The 19,403-nt window shown below is 36.6% G+C and overlaps 3 protein-coding genes across 11 annotated transcripts; 2 read left to right on the top strand and 1 right to left on the bottom strand.

Annotated features, from left to right (window-relative positions):
- Positions 1 to 385: 385 nt before the first annotated feature.
- Positions 386 to 5,591, top strand: LOC117617072 (mitogen-activated protein kinase homolog MMK2). The gene is made up of 6 exons (XM_034346321.1): positions 386 to 881; positions 1,993 to 2,122; positions 2,756 to 2,893; positions 3,665 to 3,997; positions 4,311 to 4,494; positions 4,867 to 5,591. Exons 1-6 carry the CDS (start codon positions 718 to 720, stop codon positions 5,037 to 5,039), a joined length of 1,122 nt encoding a protein of 373 aa, XP_034202212.1. The 5' UTR covers positions 386 to 717; the 3' UTR covers positions 5,040 to 5,591.
- A 104-nt stretch (positions 5,592 to 5,695) lies between these two features.
- On the bottom strand, positions 5,696 to 8,336 carry LOC117617071 (probable polygalacturonase). Its single transcript, XM_034346320.1, has 6 exons — positions 8,161 to 8,336; positions 7,665 to 7,991; positions 7,236 to 7,356; positions 6,956 to 7,130; positions 6,635 to 6,705; positions 5,696 to 6,531 (listed from the first exon to the last, which is right to left on the bottom strand). Exons 1-6 carry the CDS (start codon positions 8,185 to 8,187, stop codon positions 5,822 to 5,824), a joined length of 1,431 nt encoding a protein of 476 aa, XP_034202211.1. The 5' UTR covers positions 8,188 to 8,336; the 3' UTR covers positions 5,696 to 5,821.
- Positions 8,337 to 13,749: 5,413 nt separating this feature from the next.
- On the top strand, positions 13,750 to 17,791 carry LOC117618534 (KIN17-like protein). 9 transcript variants are annotated; one of them, XM_034348128.1, is made up of 10 exons: positions 14,158 to 14,557; positions 14,716 to 14,813; positions 15,390 to 15,520; positions 15,671 to 15,785; positions 15,968 to 16,029; positions 16,122 to 16,169; positions 16,595 to 16,771; positions 17,027 to 17,131; positions 17,263 to 17,349; positions 17,521 to 17,791. In XM_034348128.1, the coding sequence occupies exons 2-7, from the start codon at positions 14,747 to 14,749 to the stop codon at positions 16,766 to 16,768; spliced, it is 597 nt and encodes a 198-aa protein (XP_034204019.1). In that variant the 5' UTR covers positions 14,158 to 14,557; positions 14,716 to 14,746; the 3' UTR covers positions 16,769 to 16,771; positions 17,027 to 17,131; positions 17,263 to 17,349; positions 17,521 to 17,791. The 9 variants fall into 9 exon arrangements, with proteins under 9 accessions (XP_034204015.1, XP_034204014.1, XP_034204013.1 ...); XM_034348129.1 differs by having other exon boundaries at positions 14,159 to 14,276; positions 14,432 to 14,813; XM_034348130.1 differs by having other exon boundaries at positions 14,163 to 14,276.
- The last annotated feature ends 1,612 nt before the right edge of the window (positions 17,792 to 19,403 follow it).

Here is a 19,403-nt window from a genome sequence, read left to right as displayed (position 1 = left end):
TAATTAATATGAGATTCAATGTGAAATCTACACTAATAAATTATTTATACGTGTTTAAATAACTTATATTCGTATTCATGCCTGAGTCAACAATTAATAGTAAATCATTGATGCTTGTGTGAACTACAATCAAACTTTAGAAGAAGATATTATGGCTTTTTTTCTTTTTGGGTTCAAGAGAATATTGGGTAGGGGAGAAAACAGTCAAAAGAAAGGAACACCAAAAATTGGAAGAAAACAGTCAAAAGAAAAGAACACCAAAAATTGGAAGAAATTTCTTGTACACTTTTGATGCTTCAAGAACCATGCATTTGACTATCAACATAATTTTCAAACCCAACACTATTTCTATTTTTCTTTTTCTTTTCCTTTTTCCAAAATCACAGACACCGCACCCATCTTCACAAAAAGAAGAGTCAAAAAGTCCATTTCCTCACGGGTGACCCAAGCTTTTCCAGTTCAAAAGCCTCCTTGAAAGATCTCTCTTTCTCGTTCACACCCCCATTTCTTTGGATTTTCCAAAAGAACCCCTAAAAGAAAGAAGGAAATGTCAAAACCTTTACACCTACCGACACACCCTCCCCAAATATTGCATTAGTAGCTATTCTCCTCCATCATTGGCGCTCTCTATAGCTCCTTCTCTAATAGTCTTAGCCTTTTAGCACCGAAATCCTAACTGGTTCTTGACCCATTTCGGATTCTGATCCCTGGTTAACTATGGAATCCAGCTCTGCTTCAGCAAGTGATCACAACATCAAAGGGGTACCTGCCCACGGTGGACGCTATGTTCAGTACAATGTGTACGGTAACTTCTTTGAGGTTTCTAGGAAGTACGTCCCTCCCATAAGGCCCGTAGGGAGAGGTGCTTATGGTATTGTTTGGTAAGAACTTGTACTGGCTTTTGAGCTTTTATTGTTTGTTCAACTTTTTGGCTTTGGGTTTGCTTCTGATGGTGTGTTGATTGTTGTTGCTTGATCGTTTGGGAATAGTTTGGTTGTATGGAAGTACCTTTTATTGGTAGAATCGGAGAGTTTTGATTCAAGAAGCGGCAAAAGTACTTTCTAATTATGACATAACGTTTACTTAATTCAATCTGAGTGTATGTGGGATTATGGTATTTTTTAAGATCTCTCGTCTTGCAATTTAGTCGGGTTTGTTAGAGAAATATTGTTTTCTGGGTTTAATTTTAATTTTAATTTTTTTTCTTTGGTTTTGTTTTCTTGAGGAGAGGAACTTGGTTATGGGTGTTTTTTGGTATGAAGATTTTTGTTGGTTGGGAAATCTTGTTTTCGTAAACCAGGATAGAACTTGGGGTTTTATGTACGCTTATAAAAATGTTATGAAGGTTGTGAGTTGTAATTAAAGTCGGGCTTTTGCCTACAATAAATTAAGATTTATTCATGTTGCTATGATTTGTGTTTACGCTGGGATAAGTGATGTGCTATGTGTCCTTTAGTTGAAATTTAAGTCCAGAAATGAGTTTAATCTACGTGTTTTGAGTATATATTGAAGAGATATTTGCTCGGCTGAGCTCAACTAAGCCATTATCCTGGATAAGTATTGACCACATGAAGTTCTATTAACATGTTGTTTAGGTTCTCAACATGAATTCTCTTTGCCACTGAGCCTACTCATAGCCATAACAGTCAGTCCGTCCATCTGTAATCGTGCAATCTTTCCTTGCTAATTGCATTGCACCCATGTTATTTTTGATCTTCTCTTGTCCTTGTTTCATGAACTAAAATGAGCTCAATCTTCTGCCCTGGTGTATCCCTAAGTCATAATTCTCTCTTTTTAATGCGTAAAATCTTACGATATATTGAAATATTGTGGCTTAGTGCAGGACTAGTGTGTTTGAGTGCAGTGTTTTTTTCGGGTTAATGATGTGCTATTATAAGTTTATCAATAAGAATTGCTCTTTTCCTCTTATCTGACTTATCCTATGTGTTATCAACAATTTGGAGGAAGATAAAATTTTTTGGTTGCATTCAGTGCTGCTGTGAATGCTGAGACTCGTGAGGAGGTTGCCATTAAGAAGATTGGTAATGCATTTGACAACAGAATTGATGCCAAGAGGACTTTACGAGAAATTAAACTTCTTCGGCACATGGATCATGAAAATGTAATTTTTTGTGGCCTTCTGTCCTTTATGTTCCTACAATAAATCTCTTATGCCTCCCCTCCCCGATTGTCATCACTATATCTTTGGTGATACTTTTTTCGTTTATCAAACATTAAATTGATGATCAGTTTATTTTGTCATAATATCTGATTATTCTCCACTTAAATTTTTTCAAAAATAATCCATTTCTCTTGATCACATCCTGAGTAATAGGTCTCGCAGCTCTTTCATTAATGACCCTTTAAATGATTTTTAATGTTTAATTTTAAACCTATGTTAAAAGAATTTCGTCTTGAATTTACAGTGTGTCAGTAGAAGACTCACTTAAAACGGTTCCTTACGTAACTCTGTTGAGATACTTACAAGCACTTTTCAGATGCCTTGAGGGATCATGTCTATTAAAGTATTTTTTATGAGACCTGCTCCACCAGCCACAGAGTGGGTCTGGCACAAGGTTATTTTTAATGGGTAGAGCCATAAACCCTCCATTTGAGCATTTCTAGAAATTCACCTGGACTTAGTTCTGCCTATTTGCACAGATATTGTTCAAAAACTTTAGAGTCATGATCATGCTAAATTGTTTCTTTATGTTTTTTGGTAAACAGCTTACTGATAGCTCTTTCTATGTTGCAGGTTATTGCCATCAAAGACATCATACGGCCTCCACAGAAGGAGAACTTCAATGATGTCTACATTGTTTATGAATTAATGGACACTGATCTTCATCAGATTATACGGTCCAACCAACCTTTGAATGATGATCATTGTCGGGTTGGCACTATCTTTCTTTCTTTGTTTATATTATGCTGGCTATGCCCTTTTAGTTATTATAGTTGAGCATCCACTGGAAAGTTTTAACTTTTGACAGTAGGTTCTTGGTTTATATCATGAGCATACTCAGGAAGGTTCTAAACTGTTGACAGTAGTTTTGTTTTTGTTTCAAAGGCCATTACTTCATAATTGGGTTTTAGATTTCTATTTTTTAGGTTACTGGTTATGGCAATACATGTTTGTGACTTATGTAGGTTGAATTAAGCAACTACTAAAGATGGTAGACATATTCCTTTTCACCACTCAGGTTTATATAGGGTCAATCTTTTCACCACTCAGTTTTAAATAATGTCAACCTTTTCACATATCCTTTAATACCTGGATAATAAATCGTGATAGGAAATCTTCATCTCATCTTGCAAACAAGTTTCTCTTCATCTCATATTGCAAACAAGTTCTGTTCATCGCATCTTACAAACAAGGTTCTGTTCTTTTGTTTATTAACTTATAGATCAATGAGATGGCAAGTATATTTTCTTCTTTGGTTGGAAGACTGCTCAATATGTTTATTTGCGAGTTTTCTGGATCTGTTATTTTCAAAATGACTATACTTTAGAAGTCCTTACGTGCGACCTCATAAATACAGAAAACAAGAATAAACTAAGATAAAGTTCTATGCATTTTAATCTTGGTTTGTCGATGTTTGTCATGATCATGGTTTATGTGTTACAGGCCTTAGCTTTCACTAATACTTAAATGCCTCCTTTGCAGTACTTTCTGTATCAGTTGTTAAGAGGGCTCAAATATGTACATTCTGCAAATGTTTTGCATCGTGATTTGAAGCCCAGTAATTTGCTCATGAATGCAAATTGTGACCTTAAGATTGGAGATTTTGGTCTTGCAAGGACAACATCTGAAACTGATTTCATGACTGAGTATGTTGTTACTCGTTGGTACCGAGCACCGGAGTTACTCCTCAATTGTTCGGAGTACACTGCAGCAATTGATATATGGTCTGTAGGTTGCATTCTCGGGGAAATTATGACCAGACGGCCCCTGTTCCCTGGCAAAGACTATGTACATCAGCTGAGACTCATAACAGAGGCATGGTTTCTAAATCTTGCTTGTGGAATCTAGACAGTTGTGTCACTGCACTTTACAAATTTTCCAATTCTAGAGTCAAAGAGGTCTCTTATAAAAAAAAAAAAAAAAAAAAAAGAATCAAAGAAGTCTCTTTGATACATTTGGCTATTTTTCTTGTTGGCATATGGCACAAAGTGCCTGAACCTGTCTGATTCTCTGGACATCAAAGGGAAACAGTGAATTTCTAAGTTTAATATATACGATTTTGTGAGAGATAGACAATGAATACCTCTTTCAGAAACGATCATAATTGTTTTTGTTATGTGTTGAACAGCTCCTAGGTTCACCTGATGACTCCAGCCTTGGATTTTTACGAAGTGATAATGCTCGAAGATATGTCCGACAACTACCTCAGTACCCAAAGCAGAGCTTTTCTGGTGGATTTCCTAATATGTCTCCTGGCGCTGTTGATTTGCTAGAGAAGATGCTTGTCTTTGACCCTAACAGGCGCATTACAGGTATTCTTGGTCATTGTGTTGCACTTTCTGCAGCATTGGTAATGAACTGGAACATTTAGAAAATATCAGAAAATAATGAATGGTAGAAAACATAGTAATGAGAAAATTTAGTATTCATTATTCTGATATATTTTGGTAGAAACAATATTTGAATTTAGAATTTAGAAATAGCAATGCATTTGTTTCCATTTCCAGAGTTTGGCAGTTAACTAGGAAATATCGCTTTGTAGTTTTCAATTCAAATGGTTGTACTTAATGAAGGCATTAATGCTTGGTATGTCTTTGAGCTTCTTACTAGAGCAATTGGACTTGTTGATAATTTTCTTCTTGTTATTTGGGTTGATGATTAGTTTTCTCGCTGGTGCTTTGCAGTTGACGAGGCTCTTTGCCACCCCTACTTAGCACCTCTTCATGATATCAACGAGGAGCCTGTCTGCCCGATGCCTTTCAATTTTGATTTTGAGCAACCATCCTTTACAGAAGAGAATATCAAGGAGCTCATCTGGAGAGAATCTGTAAAGTTCAATCCAGATCCAATTCACTGAGGATCATGCTATAATCTGTTGTATGCACTTAGAAAGTAATCCCAAAACTGATTACAATGATACTCTACTGGAAGAAAGACATTATAAAAACTGTGCCGGAGAGATTGGATTTCCTGAGATGTCATTCATTCAACGTTATCACGTCTTTGGATGTCTGTAATTGTCAAATGTGTAAAAGGAGATCAAAAGCTGAATCTCAAGTCTGCCTCGTCAGTTAGAACTCCAATCCCTCATTGGTGTAGGTTTGTGCTTTGGCTGTAGACGTAGGAGCTGAGGTTAGCGGTTTATACTACTATCATGACCATTACCCAGCACTGTTGTAGAGCCTTGCGGTCTTGTGATCATCTCTGTTTAGAATGGTAGGTCTGAATATGAACAGTTGCTTTGTTTCGATATGATAGATGTACTTTGTCATCTCATAATTTGTCGTGAATACCCATAAATGCGTACATTTTGCTTTTAAGTGTTTTTTTTAACCCACTGTGAAGACTTATAAGAGAACTTCCTGTATGGCTTCATTGTAAAATGGAATAAAATGCTTATTTTGATACTTTTGACAGTGGCATCTAAAATTTATAAGTATGGGAGAGCATGCTTGTAAGCTGGGTGATGTCTGAGTCTGTATGTACTCAGTTTTTTGAAATTTGACTGAAATGTGAAAAAACATAACATCCCCAGATTCTTGTCCTCACATCTGGTATTTAGGTTTTGGTAGTCTGATAAATTAGCTTTTTTCATAGTAGAGTGAAAAACACTAATAATGGTACATCATTTTAGGATTGTTATAGATAGCTCATCCTATATGTACACTGCTTTAACTCTACCAAGTCAATTGGTAGATCATCTGCAGGAAATTCACAAGCTGTAGCTTTGTCATGACCCTGATCAGGCAGCAGGTCGCAAGAGCGAGGCGTCACGCCACTTGTAATCCCCTCAATGTTGGTGCATGTCCACGGCTGCTTCTTTGCCTTTGCCGCCAATCCAATGGTCACATTCGAAATGCAAATCCCCGTGAAGGGGTGATCCGGAATGCCTTCCAATCTTGCAGCTATGGTTACATTATCAGCCACCATGTCCCTATAGTTGATCCCTTTGATCTCAGGAATTGCATTTTTATCGTACTTGTCATCGGCATGTGACCCATAATCCCCATTCATTTTAAATACCCATTTCATGGTGTGCATGGTCATTCTCCTCACATATATGGCCTTCACGTACCCTCCTCTCCCTACAGCCGTCTTGATCCTGATCCCCGATTCGGTATGGATGGCCACGATGTCTTCGGCTCTGACATCTTGGATCCCGCCGGACATTTCACTTCCTAATGCAATGGTGGCACTGTAGGGTGAAATGCATGTGAGCCGTCTGATTACTAGTTGTTTTGTAGGCCGTCCAAATGCTATACCATACTCATCCCAACCGCTCTTCACAGCCACACAGTCATCCCCAGAGACTATGTAGCAGTCTTCAATTCTAGTATTGGTGCAAGAATCTGCATTCGAAAAATAACAAAAATTTATACCAGTTTTTAGTATATATTTTTCATTAAAAATTATATATACTTGGACCACTAAATGATTTTTCAATTGACAAACCTGGGTTGATCCCATCTGTGTTTGGCGATGTAATTGGAGCGATGATCGTAATCCCTTGCACAAGAATATTACTGCAATATCATAATTTCAATTTCTTAATCATAACACAATCTTGAAACTGGAAAAAGCAATCTCCTCTAGAATTGCTCACGTGCGTGAATGACTGTCAACCATTGATGCAAATGAATCTCACAATGTATCAACAATTGAAAACCACACGCCCGAGCGATTCTCCTAAACATTTTTCTATGATTGTATGAGAAATGTGGTTAGTAAAGTGTAAGACAAATGAGTTTTTATTGGTGGAGCATATTTGGTTACCTGCTGTAAACAGGATGAACATTCCATGATGGAGAGTCTAGGAGAGTTAGATTTGAAATTTGGATATCGGTTGAGAACATGATCTCAATCAGGTAAGGTCGGGTGTATTTTAGCTTCTTCTTGTGGAACTGCTGCCACCAGAATTCACCTTGGCCATCAATTGTGCCATTGTCTCCTGAAATGATCAAATGGGCCCCAATGAATTTGGTGATATTCAGTTGAAATTGAGCCAAATAAAATTATCATAAATCTGAAATTTAAATTAAACAAAACAACCAACCTGTAACAATGACATCAGTGAGATTTGTTCCAAATATGAGACTGCTGAACCTTCCAGCTGCTGCATCCCTTCCTCGACCATAAGATGGCAGGGGTTTGAGCACAGGCCATTCGTTCATATCCTAAATCATTTGATTAGTTGATTTATTAACCTTAAAACATACAAAATGTATCCTTTTCGGATCGTTGATTTTGTGTTTATGTCCAAAACTACGTCGTTAAAGTATCAACCAATATACTAAACCATCATCAACTTTAAACTCCAAAACAACGTCGTTTCAGACACAAACACAAAGATCAGTACTAAAAAAGATCAAGCCCCATTTCATAAATATAACCCTTTTCATATCAAATAGTTACAAAATAATTAAACAGAACAAATGGGAAATATTTATATGCATCTTTGGGGAGAAAGGAAAATGAGAGAGACCTGAGAAGCTAGCAGAACAGCATCCTTGTGGAGATAGAGAGTGAAGTGGCTGATGAGGTTGAAGCTTCCTGTCAACCATTTCCCAGCTGGAACAAAGAGCTGAGCACCTCCTTTACTTGCATATTGGCTCAGCTGACTGATTGCAGCCTGGAAAGCCTTTGTGTTTGATGTCTTTCCATCTCCAACTCCTCCAAATTCAGTCAGTGAGGCACTGTGAGCTCTGCAGCTTATAGCAGTGTACTCAAGTGATTCAAATCTCATGGTTTTTCTGCTCTCCGCTCCTCTTAGTAACCCCACCAGAACAAGTACTAGGAATAATTTAATCACCTGAAAAATCAAGAAAAGAATTAGGAAAAACACCACCCAAAAAAAAAAAAAAAAAAAAAAAGAAGAAGAAGCCAAGAGTATATAACAGAACAACATAATGCATTCTGTTTGGATGGTGAGAAAATGCAGGAAAATGAAATGAAAGAGAGAAAGAGGTTTGAGGTTTTACTTGGGTTCTTCTTCCCAACAACTCCATTTTGGAAAAAGGCAGCTTGGAATTTGTCTTAGGTGTTGCAGAGAAGAACAAATTAATGGGGGCATATATATAGGGGTGAAGTTCAGCTGTGAACACTTATGCAATGCTTGCTCTCATTGGGGCTCTGTCATTCTTATCAAAAGAAAAGAAAAGAAATTTTTGGCTGCATATTATGTGTTTAATAAAGATTTATTTTGGTAAGTTTTATATTTGTATATACTCAATCATGCATATGACAACAGTAAAGAACAACGGTTATAACACACTCTCTTTACATAGTTAAAGAAAAAAAGGGAAGAAAAAAGGGACATCATTTATTAAGTTAAGTTGGTTTCTTGCATGAAATCTAAACTATGCGGAGGGAGATTCGAAGTCGGGTGCAGAGTGGAGAACACATCTACTCTAACAAACTTAACTAAACCCATATATGCTTGTATGAAATAATCTATTTTCCAAATTTACATAAAAATTTAAAAAGAATTTAAATGATCACAAACAAATTTTAAGTGAAGTGTATTGCATCATCAAGCTCTAATAACAATCACGTGAATTCATATAAATATAATTATGTAAAATACTCTTTGGTAAAAAATTTTGAATGGTTTTGCCGACCAGTAACTATGCTATTACAAATTCGAACAGCTTTTTTTTTTTTTTTGGTTTGTGTTGTGTGCTGGTATGGTTGGAATTAGTTCAACTGCCCTTGAAGGCGATTCAAAAGGTGCTTTAAACGTGGAAATTTATGTCAAACCTTTGAATTTTTAACAGGATCCATACTGATAATGTCACAAAGATAAAAAAAGAATCTATCATTTTCTCCCTAGTTTGCGTTTCCTTAGGATATAAATTAAACATTAACGCCACTTATCACGCATTGTTCTAATGCTCGAATAATAGAGATGTGATATGCAATGCGGTTTAAATAGGAATCGTTAAGATTTGGACTGTTCTGTTGGAAAGTAGTTAGTGGGTCCCATTCTCATCACGTTCTTGACATTTGCAATTCATCCAATCTCGTGATCTTTTCACTTTTGCTCATACTTCCGCCCAGGCATTGCCGACCCACTTCATTGATTCACGGGTCACAAACTGGTGGGCTCCATCTTTTAAACAGATTATTATACGGATTGTAATTATATATAAGCCTCTCTGCCTCTCCTAATTAACATGTATACATGCATTGTCTATGTAATTGGATAGTTGAATTATGGAGGTCATTATATTCTTTAGCACAAGAGAACAATCCATATGGAATCCTTCTTTATCGAATGAATTCGATACACCACATCAACATGTCACGTGATAAATCAAATACACACAATAATTTTTTTAAGTTAAGGTATGTATCATTTGAGATGCCTTAGCTTTAAAATGAAAAAAAAAAAAAGGCTGAAAAATTATGTGCATGCATGTATGCAAACCATGGCAAGTTATTTTGGGCTATGATTAATTTCTGTTAAATGTAAATCAAGCACTCCAAATTTCTGAAGAGAAGTGTTTTGGATGATATATAAAGTCGAAAAGGATTGAAAAAGAACCCTGACAACCCGTGAAGGTTGATGGATGATAGGTTATGGCATGGAAGTTTGGCTTCTTTGTCATGGAAAAAAAAAAAAACCAAAAAGAAATTAACACCTACTCTTTGATTTTTTGTTTTGTTTTTGTTTTTTGAAAATATGATATTTCAAACTAGTATAATTTATCAAAATAGGAGAACGAACACACTATCTTAATCAACTAGACATATATGCGACCAAGAACATCCGAAAAGCTAATATAGAGGCTAAAAACAGTAGCAAGTCACAAGATCGTGTTATATTCACTCACGAGAGAGGAGAGCCCTCAATTCCCAAGAAAAGGCCAAACGTCTAAATCCCAGTATATTCTTAGTGGAAATCTTTGTAACGTGGTTCTTGAGACTTGAAAACGAAACAAAACAAGCACTTTCTTCTCCACGCCCTTAAAGTGCATATCACATTACATAAAACAACAATTCTTGGTGGCCAACGGGTTTAACTGAATAAAAAAATAATATAAATTTGCAAACAAGTTGTTTCATGTTTGAACCTCTATCATTAGCTGTGGGTGTGAAAAAATCGCATCTCTTTCCTAACTTCGGCAAAAGAAAAAAATAACAATTCTTAGTATTTTATCTTTTGGTGGATGATAAATAAATATTATTCTCTTGGTGGTGAATATTGGAAAAATATTGGACTCACTTCTTTGGTGGAGACAAAATAATTCCTTACCCATTTGGGAATTGGACCATTAGCCACGCCACGCTTAAGAGTTATGAGATAAACCCACTATTTTTGCGGCTTTTTGTGGAAAATCCAGTCATGAGAGGTGGGGTATATTTATATTTATATACTGCATTTTTATGGTAGTGCACAAGTAGTGGACCACCAAACCACTCTAGGGTTCTTGGGGCTTCTCTAGTGTTGTGCAGCCCAAATTAACAATTGCCAATTGGGGTGCGTGACATGCTACTCCAGTTCTCTTCTTTCCATTTTGCTATTTTCTCTTTTGATAAGGCAGGTTTCATTTGCAGCTGATCAAATGGGTCGGGTAGGCCCCAAGAAATAATAGTACATGGGCTTACTTACTCAATCTTGGGCCTTTTTGACCATGATGGATTGGACGGACTGAGTTGGCTTGATGCTATCTCAAAGAGGCTAAACCCAGATCCTACTCCACTGGAGACTATCTTCGCATCCTGACGGACAGAGAGTGCTACGCTAGGGTTGCTGAATTTTGAGTGCTATATCTTTAATAAGTCTTAATTTGATTATTTGCTAATATTTTTGAGTTAGTGTTATTCATATTATGGTAATTTATTTGTATTAACATTTCAACCCTGAAAACAAATTTTAATTCCCAAGAAATCTCAATGAAACTTAGAGAAAAGTAACTTTGTTTACGTTATTATCTTAATAGGAGTGAGAAATCAGAGAGTAAATATAATGAGTTTGGGTTAGCCGTTGGATTTGTGTACTGTCCGATTAGATATAAATCAAATATGGGCCATAGAATTGCTGAGTGGTGGAGGAGAATGACACGAAATGTGAGTGCTCTGTGGGACCCGCTCAGGCCCACATGTTGTGTGGTCCAAAAGCATTCGCGTGGAATGATTGTTTTCAAACTCTGGCGGGCCTCGTGTTTTAGAAACCCAAATATTTGCCCATTGGAGATGTGCCTTGGGTTGGGTTTGTCAATTCGACATTGTGCTTTGATTTTTGAATTAAAATGAGGGTGAAAAGTCACTTTTGGTCTCTATTTGATCCTGTTGTTTCAATTTCATCACTTTTGACCATGTAATTTAATATTTGTAGCAATTCAAGGACAAGATAAAATTTCTATCAATTTCTTTAATAGAGTAACCACGTGGAGGGGCAATTTTGTTAGACCAAAACCCCATGCTAAAAGTTGGTCTCTACCTCTTCCCCAGGGCACGAAAATGGGCAACCAAAATCCAAAAATCCTCCCTCCTTCACTATCCCAAATTCCCAACGCATAACCAATCTCAATCTCCTCCATTTCTCTCTCTCCCTACACATTTAATCTTCCAAATAACCAATTTCTCTTCCTCTTTTCTCAACTTCCTCTACTATTACCACTTCACACCCACCACCACTCAGCAACTATAGCAATTGAGGGAGATAGTGGCTACTTTGCAAATGAAGTACAAAAATGTAAAACCACCCAGTTCAAGCAGTAACTACCAAAGCAACAAAGCAATAACTTTCCAAACCCAAAGTTACATAACAAAACAAGGCCATTCGAACAAAAAAAGAAAAAAGAAAAAAGAATAAAATAAGGCCACAAAAAGAATGGAATAAACAAAAGCGTTGAAACCCACTTATATGCATTGAAAAGTCGAAAATTGAACCTTTAAATATTTTGAGTTCACCAGGATTATTGAAGTCTCCATTGACTTCTCCTATCTTCTTCACCATCGCCGTTGCTTCTTTATAGAAACAACAACCAATTGAAGTTATGCTAGTCTTTTCGCACCCTCTCGTTGCACTCAATCGAAAACTTAGACGAATTTCACTAAATTTTTAGGAGCCATAATCCTAATCTGCTTCAAAATGGCCAATTTCGTGCTCCCTGGGGAAGGGGTAGAGGCAAGCTTTTACGTGGGGCTTTGGGCTGACAAAATTGCCCCTCCACGTGAGGGGCATGTGGTTGCTCAGTTAAAGAAATTGACGAAAATTTCAACATGTCCTTGAATTGCTATAAATATGAAACTACATGGTCAAAAGTGACGAAATTGAAACTATAAGATCAAAAATTGTTGAAGTGTCAAACTATAGAGACCAAAAGTGACTTTTGACCTAGGCCTAAAATGAGTAGTTATTGGAACTCCAAAAAAAGGCATTGTGTACTCTTGTAGTAAGAGCAATCTCTCTATGTTTATATTTATACAAAGAAAGAGTGCACGATAATTTTTTTGGAATACCAATAATAACTTTATTGTTAAAAGTTTTCTTTTAGCAAGATAAAGATATTCATGTCATATATTGACTCTCACCTCAGATCCAAGCTTCTATATTTACAGATTGTGCATTTATTTGCATTTCACAATATTTGAACCGTTCTTAGAATCTAATTGTCTAAGACATGACAGATTAGTAACCACTCACTTTCGGCCTACAGTGCCACAAGGTTTTGCTACTTGCCATTTTTTTGCTTTGTCTTTTTTTGTTTGGGATTTCTATCTCGCTTCCAACATGCTACAGCAAGTATTCAGAAATTCCAACCCCCCACTGGCCACGGGTGATTGGTTTTTTTTTTGTTTTTTTTATTTTTTATTTTTATATAAAAAATTTATAAAGCTTCTTCATGAAAATAATACATAATAAATACTAAGACCTATTATCTGATAACATGGGTAGTTATGTTTCATAAAAGTAGGACATATTATCTAATTTTGTTTTTAATTTTCATTTTTTTTAATATGAAAAAAAATGTAAATTTACTATATCATCCTCATTTAATGTTTGAATTAACTAAAGATATTTTATGGTATTTTGAATGTTTCACAATTCTCTATCTTTTACTCTATATATATATATATAGATAATATACCTCTTTATAAAAAAAATTAAAAAAAATTTGGACCTCCTTGACAGTGGGACCAGAACAATCGCACTAATTGCCCGTCATGCGCCGACACTAACAGTATGAGTTCTTACTTAATATAAATATCTAAAAATATGATACTTGTTGGCCAATCATAACTCATTAGGTGACACATTTGACTCGTTAAGTGGAGCAGCATAACGTCAAGGACCTAATACATCATATAACTGATCATTTGTCCCCTTCGTACTTAAAATGTGTTCCAACTATACCAAAAAAAAAAAAACAAAAAACAAAAGTAGTTTAAGATGGAGAGGAGGTTGGAGTCTTCCAATTCAGAGAGGTTCAATTCAATGCAACCAGCTAATTTTGTAAAGGGAAATAGCCCTAAATGCCACCAATTTTATAATTGTAACTGAAAATACCACCCCTTTTCAATTTTTGTAAAACTATCACCTATAAATATCAAATTATTGTACCCTTATTGCTATTTCCCAAAAATAAAACCCTCATCAGGTCCAGCCCTTCCGTCATCTAGGGTTTAGATTGCCAATTCCCCAATCAAAACACCACCCCAATCCTGATTCAAATTACACCAATATTTCTGTAATTCGGCGGTAAAATCATCATGGGGAAGAACGACTTCCTAACCCCAAAGGCAATTGCCAATCGGATCAAGGCCAAGGGACTTCAGAAGCTTCGATGGTACTGCCAGATGTGCCAGAAGCAATGTCGAGACGAGAACGGCTTCAAATGCCACTGCATGAGCGAAAGCCACCAGCGACAGATGCAGATCTTCGGCGAAAACTCTAATCGCATAGTCGATGGCTACTCCGAGGAGTTCGAGCAAAGTTTTCTCGATTTGATGAAACGAAGCCACCGGTTCAGCCGTATCGCCGCCACCGTGGTCTACAACGAGTACATCAACGACCGCCACCATGTTCATATGAATTCGACTGAGTGGGCCACGATAACCGAGTTCGTGAAGCACTTGGGGAGGACGGGTAAGTGTAAGGTTGAGGAGACGCCAAAGGGTTGGTTCATTACTTATATCGATAGAGATTCGGAAACCCTTTTCAAGGAGAGGTTGAAGAACTTTGTATTTTAACTTTGTATATTATATGGAAATTCACACTGCATATAGCATCTGAATATGCAGATTCATTCATCATTGCGGACATTGTTTAGAGCTGAACACATGTGGGAGCTCTCCCACTTTTGGGCACTGATGCATGAAGCAATGGATTATTTTTTTCCTTCAGGAAATTTTACTACCATTTAAGAGGTTTTATTTCTTCTCAATAGTCATTCCTGGGTAAACAAATATTTCTTGTGTGCTTTTATGGTAGGTAGTTTGGGGTTTCTTTGGTATGAATAATATGATTTCTTTTTTGGGTATATGAGACTTCTTTGACTCACTCTGTTGCCTGCATTCTTTTTCAGTTGGTTGTGGGGTTGAGTCTTCACCCAGTTGATGTCTGAAAGTAGGTGCTTGGTAATGGAAAAGTTGAAAAGCATATTAATGTGGGATGAGATACTAGGTACAGCAATAGAGGTGTTAGGATAGTTGTGTTGTGTCCTCGTCCAACTGCTGCCTCTCAAGATTGATTTTGCAAAGTTGGTATGAAAAATTCTTTATGTCAAATCATACCTGCCTATTATGTATGCCCTGGTTCTTTTGACACCAGTCTAGAGCCTCTGTGAATGGTTTTCTGTTTGTGGAAACCAACGGTTCTCATTGCACATGTATTCCATGGTTATGTTTCCAATATTTTTATGCACTGTTACACGGTTCTTTTTGCAATACATATTTTCTGTGGATGAACAAGTTGGGGATTGGCACTTGTACATCCTTTTCCATTATTATGTATTAGGGTTGAGAGAAATAGCTGTATTTACAATGGAAAGATGCACAAAGAGGCTAGTAGCTATGAGTTATTAAGTGGGAAATAGCTTAAAATGCCACCTTTTTTTATAATTTTAATTAAAAATACCATCCCTTCCCAATTTTTTTACAACTACCACCTATAAATACATTTTTATTGTGGTTTTTCAGAAATTAGGTTCTCTCTCAATTCTCTTGCCTCTATCTCTCTCTTCGGCCCTTCTCTCTCCAGATCAATCAGAATTCGGATCAACCCCTCATTGTCCATCTCTGAAAATAATTGAACAGAGAAAATCCAATGATGCAGAAGTCGAGTCACTGCGAGAGGAATACCATCAAAGGGTTGCAACACTTGAAAGGAAGGTAGGTCTTCTCATAAAGTCTTGTTTATAATCGTGCTTGGATTGATCTAGGTGTTATATGTGCCCGTTATGTTTTTGATGAAATTGGTACTTGCCTATTTTTAATTCAGCTCCTGATAATTGGAGGGGCTATGCCAACTTATGATTGCAGGTGTATGCTCTTACAAAGGAAAGGGACACGCTTCGGCGGGAGCAGAATAAGAAAAGTGATGCAGCTGCTCTTCTGAAGGAAAAGGATGAAATAATTAATCAAGTTATGGCTGAAGGTCTCTTTCTGTCCCTGTCTGTCTCTGTTTCTCTTGAGAAGCTCAATATGTTCTACATATTTTGTGCCTCATAGTGAATTTCAACGTAGCCAATGTTCTATTGTGGATGCAAGGAGGGTTTCTTTATGCAATCATATCAATAATTATGGAAATTCCTTCATTTTTGCATTTTTATGTACCAGGTGAAGAGCTTTCAAAAAAGCAGGCTGCTCAAGAAGGACAGATTAGGAAATTAAGGGCTCAGGTATGCTAGCCGGTTTATTCATTGTCTGATTTTGTCATTCTTTAATCCTTTCACTGCTAGGTATTCTTATATTTTTTTTCTCTGAATACTAGATCAGAGAGTTTGAAGAAGAGAAGAAAGGGTTGATTACTAAACTTCAGGTAATTCATTTATGTTAGAATCTTTAAAATTGTGGTTCTCTGATTTCGTTTGATAAAGACAAAGTACACATGCTGGAAGAATTGGTTGAGTTTCCCTGCATGCTGAAATGGAGGGGGGCAGTGGCCTGTAATGCACATGCAATCTGGAGAGTTACTACTCGTGACAGGGTTTGGGTGTTTTTTATGGTTATTGGTTGTCTAGTTTTGCCAAGAGGATCTCATAGTGCTTGCTTGTTTGGGCGAATTGAGTCAGTGGTAGTCCCACTGGAGCAGCTTAAGTCCTCTGATTTTACTGATCAACAAGAATACTATGCCTGCAAAATGAAATAAAGGAGCTTTTCTGGTAATGAACTTTATTTTTGGACACACACATGCGCAATGAACTTTACTGTCTTTGATGGCATTTTGTGTTATTTGTTTGATAGGAAGGTGATGCTGCTGTTGCCGTTGCTGAGGAGGTGAAGAAGAACAACCATGTAGTAAGAAAGTTGGAGAAGCGTCAACAGATTTGCACCCTTGACCAGCATATTGAAGAGCAATTTGGTTGTGGTCGTCTATTGGCTTGTATCTCATCACGACCTGGACAGTGGCTGTGCTGATGGGTATGTGACTTTATTTGCCTATGTCTGTTTCTAGTCAGCAGATTTGTCATAGGCATATTAGTGTAGTTACCGTATTGCAAGGGCTGAAATCTGGATGATATCAGCTTCTTTTTATTGTTGTTTTAAAGTGAGGTATGTATGGGTCTTATGAAATTTTTACAGAAATATATTGGAGGGCAAATAATTTTATTTTAGTTTTTTATTCCCAAATGATACCCAAAACATGTAAGCTTCACACTATGTTAATTTCTGCAGGATGGGAAAACATTGGACAATGAGTTGGAGGTTGTTGAGGGAATGAAGCTAGATAGGGGCTACATATCCCCTTATTTCATCACCAACCAGAACAATCAGAAATGTGTAAGTTTTAGTTTGACTCAGCGATAACTATGTCTTGAAACTGTTAGAGGGCTGCTTGTTAAAGTTAGCAGCACCTCAAGTCCCTTTTTGCTTGATGATGATTATCTTCAAACTTGTGTATGTGCTGATAGGAATTGGAAAATCCTCTAATCATAATCCATGAGAAGAAAATCTCAAGTATTAATGATGTGGTTAAAGTATTGGAGTTGGTTTTGCAGGTTAGCATTTCTCTGGTTAGGTTCACTAGTTTCTTCGTTTTTACTATGAATTGGTTGACAAACTTTTGCTCCTTTTCAGAAGCAAAGGTCTTTGCATTTTGTTATATATTTCAGAACCAAAGTTATAAAAGAAAATGGTTTTCCTCTTTGTTAATTGAGAATCATCTGCAGTTATGATTTCAGATCTGTAGATAACCTGTTGTTGCTGATATTGCTACACGGGAGGAGAACAGAACAACTTGGAAAATGTGCAAGAAGGGAGAGCTAACTCATACAACGAAGAACAAATTGATGAAGTTAAGATCAAATTAGTAGAATTTGTGAGCTCTCCATTATTTATAATTATAGGTAGGAAGTATGTATGTAATAGAGCAAAGATTGGTTGACTATGTAATAACAATTGAATTGTCAAGTTTTATGAAAGAAATAATTTTTGCTTCTTGGGATAGTATTGTTAGGGTTCGGTGGCGATTTATTTTCCATGTCTAAATTGTAGTCTGTAATGGATGTGTGTGTATTGTATGTAGATTGACTTAATATTGCTGTCCTATTGCATGTGTATTGTACTAATATTGCCTGTGTATTGTATACATATTGTATGCATATTGCCATCGTATTGCATGTATATTGTAATGCTATTGCTATCGTATTGCCATTATATTGCCCTAATATTGCCTCTCTAGTGTATGTATATTGACTACGGCTCATCAATGGGTTTACGGTTGGGCCATATTGCATTCAAAAAGAAGACGAGGAGGAGAAAGAAACAACGTACCTTTCAAAAACAGGCAGTCAGGTGCATCATAATTGCATCGTAAGACATTGTAAGAAATTATTTTAAAAAATAATAACAACTAAAAAATAATTTACAAAAAAAAGAAGGTATGAATAAAGAGACAGAGAGCGAATAAGGGGAGAAAGAGACAGAACGAAGCTAGAGAGAGACAGAGAGAGAGAGCTGCGCTACAGAAAGAGAGCAAAGAGAGAGAGACAGAGAGTTGCACTAGAGAGAGAGAGAGAGAGAGAGAGAGAGAGAGAGAGAGAGAGAGCCAAGAGAGAGAGAGCGAGAGCTGCGATAGACAGATACCAAAGAGAGAGATGTGCCCCAGAGAGAGAGAGCCGAGTGAGCTAAGAGAGAACAAAATTTCTGAACATGTGAAAAATCAGCAATAAGTGGACAATAATTATATTTTTATAGGTGATATTGTAATACTATTGCTGTCGTATTGTGGTTATATTGCTTTAATATTGCCTCTATAGTGTACATGTATTGGCCTAATATTGCTATTATATCGTATGTCAATGGCCATTTGGTCTAATAACAGAGTCTCCACTTCGTTGAAAAGTAATCCTGAATTCAAATCTCATGGACACGACAATTGTTATCCATCCTTATATTAGCATGAATTGATGTTGACCTTTGAAATGATAGTTGGAGTTGCACATCGATTCATATTCAAAAGGAAAGTAATTCTCTCCCTCAATGAATCTTCGTTCAAAAAAGGCAGCTATCAAATATTGGGTACAAAAATGCAAGGTCCACAGTAAATTAATTGGACACAAACCACATATTACAAAACTAGGATGATTTTTGGCATGCTTGAAAAGACAAGGGCCAAATACAACATAAAAGAAAATCCATTCAAGCTTCACACTAAACATGGCTCAAGCACTCGACCATGGTTTCAATCCAAAACCTACCCAACAAGGGCATACCACGTGTCCATCATAACAGAAGAGTGGCATTTACAAAGCATGAACTGCAATATGTTTCTTTTTCTCCTAAACAAAATTGTTACTAAAATGGAACAAAAGATCCCTAACATAGAGCAATAAAAGCAAAGATAGTCAATTGTCATACACACAAAATTAGTCCTCATCCATCCCTGCATGCTGATCTCTCTTACTAGGGCCACCTGCTGGTTTTGCCATTATAATCTGCAAGATAGTCAAAGCACTGTCAACAACCTTTTTTTTTAATGAAGGTATTAAACATTAAATAGGCTGCAATCAGATAGATTCATCATTTCTCACACATTTTTAGCTAGCCAGAA

This window comes from Prunus dulcis, chromosome 2, assembly GCF_902201215.1.
Source record: "Prunus dulcis chromosome 2, ALMONDv2, whole genome shotgun sequence".
NCBI classification, from domain to species: Eukaryota; Viridiplantae; Streptophyta; class Magnoliopsida; order Rosales; family Rosaceae; genus Prunus; species Prunus dulcis.
Note: the sequence above shows the minus strand (reverse complement) of the source record. Positions and strands in the feature narration are given on the sequence as shown.

What these genes read in the sequence shown, in the direction of transcription:
- LOC117618534 (XM_034348124.1), top strand. Translation starts at nt 13,901, where the DNA reads ATGGGGAAGAACGACTTCCTAACCCCAAAGGCAATTGCCAATCGGATC. An exon ending in TTGCAACACTTGAAAGGAAG is followed by an intron (nt 15,521 to 15,670) that starts GTAGGTCTTCTC and finishes TTATGATTGCAG; the next exon opens with GTGTATGCTCTTACAAAGGA. An exon ending in GGTTGATTACTAAACTTCAG is followed by an intron (nt 16,170 to 16,594) that starts GTAATTCATTTA and finishes TTTGTTTGATAG; the next exon opens with GAAGGTGATGCTGCTGTTGC.
- LOC117617072 (XM_034346321.1), top strand. Translation starts at nt 718, where the DNA reads ATGGAATCCAGCTCTGCTTCAGCAAGTGATCACAACATCAAAGGGGTA. An exon ending in GGTGCTTATGGTATTGTTTG is followed by an intron (nt 882 to 1,992) that starts GTAAGAACTTGT and finishes GGTTGCATTCAG; the next exon opens with TGCTGCTGTGAATGCTGAGA. An exon ending in CCCTAACAGGCGCATTACAG is followed by an intron (nt 4,495 to 4,866) that starts GTATTCTTGGTC and finishes GGTGCTTTGCAG; the next exon opens with TTGACGAGGCTCTTTGCCAC.
- LOC117617071 (XM_034346320.1), bottom strand. Translation starts at nt 8,187, where the DNA reads ATGGAGTTGTTGGGAAGAAGAACCCAA. An exon ending in CTGTTCTGCTAGCTTCTCAG is followed by an intron (nt 7,357 to 7,664) that starts GTCTCTCTCATT and finishes CAAATGATTTAG; the next exon opens with GATATGAACGAATGGCCTGT. An exon ending in GTTCATCCTGTTTACAGCAG is followed by an intron (nt 6,706 to 6,955) that starts GTAACCAAATAT and finishes ATGATATTGCAG; the next exon opens with TAATATTCTTGTGCAAGGGA.